We start from the raw sequence: 11,171 nt of genomic DNA on the forward strand, positions 1-11,171 counted from the left end.
ATGGTAATGGTTCCCTTTAATGGTGAACAGTGAACATCTTGCAGAAGATTTGAAGTATCTAACGTGACTTGTTAGATTACCTGCAAATGTCTTTAATTGGAGACAAATCTGCACATTTCTATTTGATACTTTAGACTTTTAATTGTCTTGTTTCTTGTGTCTGTTAAATTGTCCTGGGTTAGAAACCTGACTCATGTTGGGAGATAGGTAAACAAATTGAGTTTTTGTTTTTTGTGAACATGTTAATTTTTCTCTAACATGTATGTGTAGCTGATTACAGCGTTAAGAGGGGAAAGTTATTTAGGAACTGATTGTGCCATGTTCCTACATTTCACCTCTAATTGTAGAAGTAACATCAGTAGTAAACTATTTTTACTTCAACTGTGACTCATCACAGATTTATGTCGGAGATCCTCTTTTTAACCCTCCTACCTGCTGCCTGCTTTTATTTATGTCACAGGAGCAGCTGCTCCTTTTCAAACGGGGCTCTTCAGTTCATTCGACTCGTCTCTCCGTTTGACAGAAATATCAAATGAGTTGTCTCTGTGTTTAAAAGTCTTTGTTTATAAAGGATGATATCCATGCTAATTATAAAGGCGATGATGTAAACATGAAAAAAAGCCTGTCGAACGTTTTGAAGCTCTGTGGGACATGAGTGGACTCTGGCTGATACGGAAAGAGGCACTTTTTTTTAGTGTGTGTGTGTGTGTGTGTGTGTGTGTGTGTGTGTGTGTGTGTGTGTGTGTGTGTGTGTGTGTGTGTGTGTGTGTGTGTGTGTGTGTGTGTGTGTGTGTGTGTGTGTGTGTGTGTGTGTGTGTGTGTGTGTGTGTGTCAGAACGGCGATCAGCAGTAGCTTAAACTCAGGTGAAAGGCCCCTCGATGTTGTGTGCATGTTTCATATTGAAACCTAAATTCTGTGAACATCCTTTAACATTTTTTTGAAATAAAAGTTTTACAATAAGGGCCTTCTGTGGACGAAGAGCTTTGTTTAGCAGTTTTAAATATAATCATGACATCATGGTTCACAAATGTTTCCAGAAAATGTAAATGAGGTCATTTCCAATTTCATTTCAAAGCTGCTAATTTTATGATTAATAAAGTTAAAGGGTTTTGTTTTTTTTCAAATCCCAGTAAATGAAGTTTATAATAATCTCTAATCCAGCTGTTTGTGTGCAGAGCAGATGAGTCACAGAGCAGCTCAGTGTGACCTAATCCTCAGTCGAGCTGAAGATGTATGCAGAAGCAGTTTATCATCTGGCTAATGCTTCGTCTGTAATGCTGCCACTTTAAACAGCTGGACGTATTATGGGAGTGTTATACAGATGTGTGCGGCCAGGAGTTGATGCAGCAGCCTCTTCTTTCCTTCCTTTAAACTGATGGTGAAATATTAAGATAGAAAAAGCCCCCAACTATATTTACTGACCACCTACAGCTGTTAATAGAAGGTTTCTTAGCTGTCTAATTAAAGAATTAATTTATATTTTCGGATATGTTATTTTGAGTTTGAGTTTATTTTTTTTGTTGTTTTTTAGAGGTCTGTGAAAATATTTTTAAAGCAGTTTTATCCAAGAAACATTTTAAGTTTCCATTTGGGTAAATAAAAAAATGAAGTTAAATTTTTAGCCTCTTTATTTTTGTAAATGTTCAGGTCAAAGTTAAGCTTTGAAAGAAGTCATTTCCCTCTTCTTCTTCTTCTTCGTCTTCTTTTTCTTTTTGTTAGTCCAAACCTGTGTGTGTTCACATTTATGAAGCAGTAAAACTCGACACTGATTACTGATTTAATTAAAATAAGTGGTAGTTTTTATTTTCTTTATTTCTTCTTTCTGTTTATTTTTTTCATCATGGGGAAGTATTGCAGAGTAAAAATAAAAAAGGTAAAGTTAAAAATAAGTGTTATCTTTTGGTTTGAATACTGGGTTATTTTCACTCACCAGACAAGAGCCCTGCGTGTATTTCCAGAGTTGAAGTCAGCGTGTCTGCAGCCCCAGAATAACCCTGACAGGTTAAACTTAACACCGCAGCCCTCTCTGTTACTGGGGCAGCCACTATTATTTAGTTCAACTTACTCTGCAGGGTTATTATTGGCACTTCTCCTATTAATAGGGAGAAGTGCTAAAAATTGAGCCGTGTGTTTGTCCTGGGCGTGTCGTCGCCTCAGACTGGCGCATTAGATAAACAAGAGTTTGGCCTCGGCAGATGTCGTCGACGGCCATGTTAACTCCGTCACTGCAGACCTTTGGGTTAAGATTCTGTCACTGCTGGTTGCTTACGAGTTAAAAGGATCAGAGTGGGGATGTGTTTGGAGGAATGTAATGAGACGGTCCGAGAGTCTGAACTGAGAATACAGGGCCCGACTTTTTCGCTGCTTAATTGCCTGTGTGTGTGTGTGTGTGTGTGTGTGTGTGTGTGTGTGTGTGTGTGTGTGTGTGTGTGTGTGTTTGTGTGTTTGTGTGTGTGTGTGTGTGTGTGTGTGTGTGTTTTTTCCCCATGTATATCCATGTCAGATATGCACGTGGGCGTCTCTTTGCGCGCGTGTGTGTTAGTGTGTGTGTTAGTGTGTGTTACCTGCAGCCCTCCTGTCACATTTCACCCCTGCCTGCCACATTCCTGGTTATCTCACAGGGGGTTACATACCTCGGCCCTGAAAGGCAGAAACGAGCGCGTGCATTCTCTTTTTGCTTTGTGAGTGCGACGGGAAGAGGATCAGTAAAAAAAAAAAAAAAAAAAAAAAAAAAAATTATATCTCATGAAGAAAATGTGAAAGAACTTGAGGGGACATATAAAATCCATAAATGGTGATTATGAAGAACTACCTGTCCGACTTTACACAGAGACTTTGGAGTTGTGTTTTAACGAAACATATCTGAAACACAGAGCTAAATGACTTTAACGACAAATAAACGGTCTAAAGTCAGCAGCTGCAATTTCACAAATAAGTGCTCATAAGCACCTCATCGTGCAAAACGTACAGCAAAAACAGCTGAAAGAAAAAAAAAACAAAAAAAACAACCTGAGATCCTGAAACCAACATTTTCACAGAAGAGAAAATAAATGTAATATAAATACAACAACAGAAAACAATTTTGTAAGGCATGTTTTATATCCTAAAAAGGTGAATGTCATGATTCTCTTGATAGAAGTAGAAACATTACACGCCTCAAAGGAAACCTTGAACGACCAACAAAGCAGGTATCCTTACTTTGACCTTTTCCTTCTCAGTCGTTTCACGTTTACAGCGTCTGTTTTCCAACATATACATGGACCAATTTCTGATGTGGCTTTACACAGACTTAAAAACACAAAGTGGAAAATGAGCAAATAAAAAAAACAAAAAAAGCAAGGTGAAGCACAATCAAAGTCCATCCTTTCTTTGGACACTTCATCCCTGCATTTGTATGAGCAACTCTTTCAGACACAATCCGTCCATTGTTTCATGTGAGTTAAAATGTCTTAACACCGGTTATAGCAAGAAGTCCAGCAAAGACAGGCACACTAAAAAAAAAAAAAAGGTGAAGTCAATGTTCTTGATCCTATAAAACTCAAAGAGGCACTTTAAGTTTCCTCACTGCTGATGTTTTATGACTTCATAGTTGAGGTGAATTGTAGGAAACCCTGTGTGTGTGCGTTTGATCAACTTAATTACTCCCAGTCAGAGATCATTGAAGCATTCGGTTCAGACCGAGTCTCATTCCATCGTCAGAGCGGAGCAGCTCCCGCTCTTCCTCCTACGTATAAAAGTATTCTTTACATCGGAGGCGGCTGTCAGGACGGGAGGGATGTTTAAAATCCCGTTGTTGCTCTCTGGTTTTGCTCTGGTTATTTGTTCTCAAATGGACGTTTGGATTTTAGTTTTTCCTTCATTCAACAGCATTTCTTAATCCTTATGTACATGAGGGATTGAGTCTTTTTTTTTTTTTTTTTTGGATGTCGACGCCATACAGTCATTCACAGTCATCATGAAAACATCAGCTCACACACCTTAAAAAAAGCAGCAACAATGTAGGCCACTTCTCAGGAACAATTAACATGCATTCAGGCCGGCGCCTTGCAAATCTGAAGTCACTGCAGGCCTGCATACCCACCCACGCACACACTGCCACTGCACACAGTTGTGCACAAACACACACACACACACACACCGTGCATGGTATTACTACAGCAGCTCCATTGACGAGGCTCCTCCGCTCTGACAGAGCAAACGGCTGCTGGTGACTCAGAGCGGCTGCCTCTGATCCCTCTGTGATTTAAAACGCACGCCCCCTGGTGGCTGACGAAGGAGCGGTATCCTCCATCTTTCTCGTGCTCTCTTAATGTACCGGGATGTTTCTTGGGAGTGTGAGTGTGTGTTTGTGTGTATGTGTGTGTGGGTTGGTGGGGGGGGGGTTAATTCTAATGAGTGTGGTGGCTTGCATTTGATGGTGGGATCTAAAAAATGTTACAAAGTTGTAAAGTCTCATTTGTTTGGTTGATGACTGAGTCACTGAAATTAGTCACGTTTATGACTCTGTAATTGTCTCACATTAGTTTGATTTTGTCCTGATTTTATCTCTAACCAGCTGAATTCATTTTTTCTTGTTGCAGTTTCTTAGACAGGATTGACGTGGTCCGGCAGAATGACTACACACCCACTGATCAGGTGAGACTTTCAGCACACAAACACTGAAGAAAAAAGCGGGAGGGGAATGATTCCTCAATGTGGTCAAAGACGATGAAATGATTTCAAGTTGTGATGGCTGCTCCTTAAAACCGGGGGAAATGTCATGCTCACAAAGAAAGGGGGCAAACCGACACTATTCGACCAGTGAGGTCTTCATCAGGGCTTGCAAACTTTTTTTTTAAGATGGTTTTGGCATACACACACGGCCAGACATGAACGCAGCGTTGCACTCCCCCCGCTGACTCCGATGAAACCGTCTCACCTCTGTTAACGCCACTGCTACTTCCTCCGAAGACCGTTCAGAAAGAAGGTTCAGTCTGTCCCCCAATTACGCCTCGCTGACATTCCGATTAAAGGCGAAACATCACAGGAGCTTAAACGTCGTGCTTTGAAACGTCTGAATAGAGCTTCAGTCACAGTTGATACGCGAACAGAATGGAGTCATTGTTAATGTTATTAGCAACTCTGTTTATTCCCACCATAACAAGAATACATCAAGTTCATTTGTGCATGTAGAACAAGTGTCACTTTGCATAATGGGCCTGTAAGAAAACAAGTATCTTCTGTGCCATGCCTTGTGCTGTTCTTGGGAGTATTTGGAGTCGGTGTAAACCTCAGATACTATTAAAAAAAAAATAATAATAAAAAAGGGAACGATTTTAAAAACAGATGTGAATATTTGTTGCCTTTCTTTGTGAGGGTGTTCAATTCTGGACTGTGTTGCACATTTTATTTCGAAACAGTCAGCCGTTCCTCTAAGGCAGTTATTGACAGGTTATTCATTATTTGATCAGTGATAACTGTAATATTCAACATGAAGCAGCTTTCTCGTTCTTTTCTTGTACATCTGAATTCTTTCCCCTTTCGAGATGTTTTCTTCACCAGCTTTTTCATCCTGCTGTTCCTTTTTTTTTTTTTTTTTTCAGGACCTGTTGAGGTGCAGAGTATTGACGTCTGGGATCTTTGAAACACGATTTCAAATAGATAAAGTCAATTTCCAGTGAGTATAATCATTGAGTTGTTCCGTCATATTCCCGACTTAAAGAAAAAAGAAAAGTGTTCTAAAGGGCTGAAAGTATCTGTGGATTACAAATTGCTCACGTCCTGTCACGTCCTTTTAACTAGAAATCATTTAAAATCATAAATAAAATGTATGCTATATGATGTGTATTCTCAGGATGCTGCATATGATGCTTTTGAACTGTCTATGGTTTTAAAGTGTTAAATCCCTCTTTCATTTAACCTTCATCGTCTTCTGTCTCACAGTATGTTTGATGTTGGAGGTCAGAGGGATGAACGTCGGAAATGGATCCAGTGTTTTAACGGTACGTGTTTCTGGGACGGATTCACTTGAAGGACTGACTTCTCTTTCTACATGTCTCCAGTTTGTGTTTCTTTAAATCTCCCTGATGAAAAAGGGTACACGAGCATTTGTGCTTTTTATCCATCTCTGGTGTGCGACTCCTCTGACTACTTTGTGTGTGTGTGTGTGTGTGTGTGACACAGATGTGACAGCTATCATCTTTGTGGTGGCGAGTAGCAGCTACAACATGGTGATCAGAGAAGACAATCAGACCAACAGACTACAGGAAGCCCTCAACCTTTTCAAGAACATCTGGAACAACAGGTCAGCAACATTTTCGGGATTTAAAAGGAAAATATGAAAGTCGGATCACTTTTGTTTTCAACACAATTTTCTTTGTTTTACAAGCGATTTCTAGATAGATAGATAGATAGATAGATAGATAGATAGATAGATAGATAGATAGATAGATAGATAGATAGATAGATAGATAGATACTTTATTGATCCTGTAGGAAAAATTCTATTCAGTGTGGCTCAAATGTAGTGATGAGAGGAAGCTTTAGGATACATTCAGAAAATGAAAAAGGCTTTTTAAAGGAACTGGAAATCAATAAAGATCTGCACACTGAAGAAGTCCTTCAGCCAATTATTCAAACATGAACTTATTCTTAATCTTTCTCCTCAGATGGCTACGGACCATTTCTGTTATCCTCTTCCTGAACAAACAGGACTTGCTTGCTGAGAAAGTTTTGGCAGGAAAATCCAAAATTGAGGAGTACTTCCCGGAGTTTGCTCGCTACACTACACCTGATGACGGTAAGATCTCCACACTGATATCTGCCCGATCAAAACACACGTCCATATTTTAAGCTTAAAGAAATCAGTCAACCTGCTTGACCTGGATATTGTGCTCCTCCTGTTTTACGTGAGTGAATGCATTGACTTTATAAACAGCTTGCACTAAGGCCAAAGCAACAGAAGTTTACGCCTTTGGGCCTGAAATTGATGTTTCAGAGCAATAATGACTTCATTGTTTTCATTTCCAACAGCAATACCAGAGGCAGGTGAGGATCCACGTGTCACAAGGGCCAAGTATTTCATCAGAGATGAGTTTCTGGTATGTAAGAAGCTCATGGTCACCTGGTTGATATTCCATATGTGTTTCACTCATTTTTTTTTTTATAATACCATATGTCAGCTTAGGTACAATAAAAAAAAGACAGTTTACTTTTGGGTTTTTATTTCATCCTCATAGGGCTGCAAGGATGGGGAATTAGCTCAAAGTTGTGTATTAAAGAAAGAGTCAGCATAGAGACGTATTAGTTATAGTTAACTTAGATACTTGTTAGCTATAGTTAGCTTAGAGACAAGTAGTAATAGTTAGCTTAGAGACGTAGTATTAATAGTTAGCAGGAAGTGGTTGAAATAATCAGGTTAGTGTTAGAGGATTTTATAGATGGAGATAAAAGTTAAGGACTAAAAAGGTAATAGTTAACTAAAAATATGTGGTTAATTGTTGAAGAAGTTAGCAGTGATGTATACCTAAGTTGTTGAGATATGTAGATTAAAATAATTGGTGAAAGGTGAAGATATTTGTGGAATTTAATAAAATGTTGAAATGTGTCATGTCAATGTATTGTTGAAAAAAATTAGCTTAAAGAAATCAAAAACTAAATTAAAAAAATGGAAAAAGCTAGCTAAAAGGATTGGTAACATGTGTAACAATATCAATAAATATCAGTTCTAGTTTTAAGCCTCTGAACTCCAGCGCTTGTGTTCCTGTGTCTTTTTTCAGAGGATCAGCACAGCCAGCGGGGACGGACGACATTACTGTTATCCTCACTTTACCTGCGCAGTTGATACAGAAAACATCCGCCGCGTCTTCAATGACTGTCGAGACATCATACAGAGGATGCACCTACGGCAGTACGAGCTCTTGTGATGGACAGTGGCGTCCAGCCTACTTATCTACCTACCTATCTACAACCCCACTACCAGTTAGCCAACCTCCCCCTCCACTTCAATCCAAATCACTAAACAATCGAGAGAGTGACTGACAGACGGCCTGCCCTTCCCTCCGACACAATAAAACTTGTCCTGCAACTCCATTTTAAAAAGAGAGAACAGAGGAACAACTTTCTTTCTTTCCTTTTTTTTTTTTTTTTTTTTTTTTTTTTAAAGGAAATACTTAAAAAATACAACATCATGAACTTTAAGCCTGGACTAACTGCTGTACTCGTGTAAACTTGGACCCACCAAAAGAGGGTCAGGACTGGATTCCTTCTTTGCAGGCGTTCCCTCCTTTAAGCGATCTTTCTCTCTCAGATTTATCAACACACACACACACACACACACACTCGTAGGTCCACACACTACAGAATAAGACATTTAGAACCCCTTCATAGGTTTTAATGTCTCATATCAAGCCACAGACAGACAAACAGAGCCTTTTGAAAGCCAAGTTCTGCTTTAAACCGATTGAAGAGGCTGAATTGAAGAAGGCTTTCTGAGAGAGAGGAGGTCATTCACAGCGTGCTGAAGCTAAAGGAGGAGCATCAGAAGAAAAGAACGATGGCTGTGGAGGGCAGCAAACTGATGCAGAGGAGGGCTGTGAGCCTTTTTGTTCCTGAACACACAAACTAATTGACTAATGGCTGCCTGTGGACATGAGTGTGACTTGAACTTTACAACCCATGACCTGCTCTTGAATGGCAGACACCAAGAAAAAAAACAAACAAGAAAAATATCATATAATGCATAAATTCATGCATACCAGTGAACTTCATGCAGTGCAAAAAATCCAAGCTATATATATATATATATAGATATTTATATATGTGTGTATATAAATATGTATATATATAAATATTATATATTCCTGTAATAACACAGTTCAACTTTTAAGTTTTTGTTAGTTTTTACCCCATGTTGCGTGTTGGTGTACATTGTGTGTGATCTGCCTTTGTGCACCATTTAAACTCTGCTACCTACACACACAAACAAACACACACACACACGTACACACATGCACATACATGCATACATCTTTGCCCCACCCCTTCCCTTGCCCCTGCTGCTATTTAAAAATCATTCATCATATTGAGAATATAGGAGAGGTTTTATTTAATGAGGAGAAATAACTACACAAAAGGACATCATGAAGTGGAAAACATAACTTTATCAAGACTGGAGGCATCATTTTTACCTTGGAACACACACACACACACACACACACAGACCCTCCCCCCCGCTCAAGCCCTCATCAGTCCCCAACGTCCTACCCATCCATATCTTCGGTCTTATTCTCTCACCTCTCCCAGTCCTACGTTCCTGCCCTCCTCCCGGCTTTAAGTACGTCTGTCTTTATTTTACTGCTGGACTATTATTCTTGTACAGACTGTAAAATGTATTATTTTGTACAACTTTATTGAAGAAAAAAAAATTACTTGTAGAAGATCCCTGTGCCTTGATCACGACTGTACGTGTAAAAATGAGCTAATATGTAAGTTATGTTTCACTGCGCTGTACAGCTGGACGGGTCTGTCCCACCTTGTCCGTGCTAGCTCGCCCACCCCCATCCCGACTGGAGGCTGGGGGGAAGGGCATCGGATCGGGGCGGAGGCCTTTCGTCTGTTGCTTAGTTTCCTTTTCCCCCCCACATTTGTTTGTTCATTGATTCATTTGTTTTGCTTTAACTCTCCTCTGGTTTATATAATAGGATTTGAGAAAAAAAATGAAGAAAAAAGATGATCGGGCGCACCACCTGATGATGTGTAGTGAAAGATACTGAACCCTAACACGATTTAATATATATAAAATATATTTCAGATTTTATATATATATATATATATATGTATATGTATATACATATATATGTATATGTACTGTACACTTATATCTATGTCCCTATGTGAGCTGTCCCCCAGGTTTCCTTTGCTTTCTGTCAGTAACATCTGCAACCATTACAGGAAGGTGGTGATTCTGGGAGCAATGGGTATACATTTCTTTCTTTTTTATTTTTAGCTTTAACTCTTTTGAAGGAGAGGGAAATATCCAGTTGCAAAACATTGCTTGTTTCTACATAAACCAAATTCTTTTTGCTTAAAGAAGAAGAAACTGTTGTACACGTGTTTGGTTCATTTTTAGGCGGAGTACACAAGCTCATTGGAGGGTCTACATGATGCGTTACGTTTATTAGGTCCACATATCGTACAGTCCTGCATGGATCCTCCTTTTATGGAGGTCACAAAATGCTACAACGGGAGTTATTTTGCTTACATCCTTTACATAAATGAGAATACCAAACATTAGTCCCACCTCTTATTTGGTCATCAAACTACAATAAATAATACCGTTAATATTTGCTTCTCTTAAAAACAACTTTAGTGCTTTACACAGAAAGATTCAAACTAAGTCAAAAAGAATAATGGAAAAGAAGGGTGTACAAATTGAGATCAATTTAAAAGAGGAAAACAATGTTACACGGGTAAAGCTGCTTACAGATGGATGCACAGATGTGTAATATAAGGTTAAAATATATAGATATATGGCCTTTAAGGTGTTGTTTAAGGCTCTAAAAACTACAGCCTCTAAAATAACATTCTCAAATCAAACCAACATTTAATACAAGAACTGATAAAATGAGCTGTTGATAGAACACATTATCTTAGCTATGGCTTCCCATTACCTGACAACTGCATGAGAGCCAATCAGTGTTTTCTGACAACCGTCAGGCGTGTTGTTCTTCATAGAAAAACTTTGCACCCTGCACCGCTCACTTTTCACAACACCTGCATTTTATTTCTTTGGACCAAGAAAAAGTATTTCCTTAAAAAAAGCTTATCTTATTGAATTCTGCTGATTTTGCACTTCTTTGAGAGACGCCTTTTATTATGATGACTTTGCCAAAGACAGAATACAGGCACCACCATGACCTTGCCAATACAATATCACCAGCTCTCACAGGTTTGAAATGATTTTGGCTTATAATTTTGTCAATGAATATTCCCTAAAGTCTGGGAGACAAACCAGGGCGTACCCTAACCCGAACACAAAAGTGGCTCTCTGGAACATATAATTGTAAAATTGAGGTTTACAAAGATATTGACTTTTTTTCAGACTGAATTTATTCCTCCAGGTTCAATTCTCTGTCTCTTAACCTCTCAGGTCTACAGCAGTGAAGATGTGAGAGGCACGATTACGTTCACTC

The 11,171-nt window shown here is 39.0% G+C and overlaps 1 protein-coding gene across 2 annotated transcripts in view; it reads left to right on the forward strand.

Annotated features, from left to right (window-relative positions):
- The window catches only part of LOC306822232 (guanine nucleotide-binding protein G(s) subunit alpha-like), a 103,164-nt gene extending 93,078 nt beyond the window's left edge, over positions 1 to 10,086 (forward strand). For both annotated transcript variants that reach the window (XM_079341098.1, XM_079341099.1), the window contains exons 7-13: positions 4,582 to 4,636; positions 5,584 to 5,657; positions 5,924 to 5,982; positions 6,164 to 6,284; positions 6,648 to 6,778; positions 7,012 to 7,079; positions 7,758 to 10,086. In XM_079341098.1, the coding sequence (XP_079197224.1) occupies positions 4,582 to 4,636; positions 5,584 to 5,657; positions 5,924 to 5,982; positions 6,164 to 6,284; positions 6,648 to 6,778; positions 7,012 to 7,079; positions 7,758 to 7,904 (655 nt within the window). In that variant the 3' untranslated portion in view covers positions 7,905 to 10,086. The remainder of the gene's footprint in view (positions 1 to 4,581; positions 4,637 to 5,583; positions 5,658 to 5,923; positions 5,983 to 6,163; positions 6,285 to 6,647; positions 6,779 to 7,011; positions 7,080 to 7,757) is intronic.
- The last annotated feature ends 1,085 nt before the right edge of the window (positions 10,087 to 11,171 follow it).

Source organism: Symphodus melops (assembly GCF_947650265.1).
Source record: "Symphodus melops genome assembly, chromosome: 4".
Taxonomy (NCBI): Eukaryota; Metazoa; Chordata; class Actinopteri; order Labriformes; family Labridae; genus Symphodus; species Symphodus melops.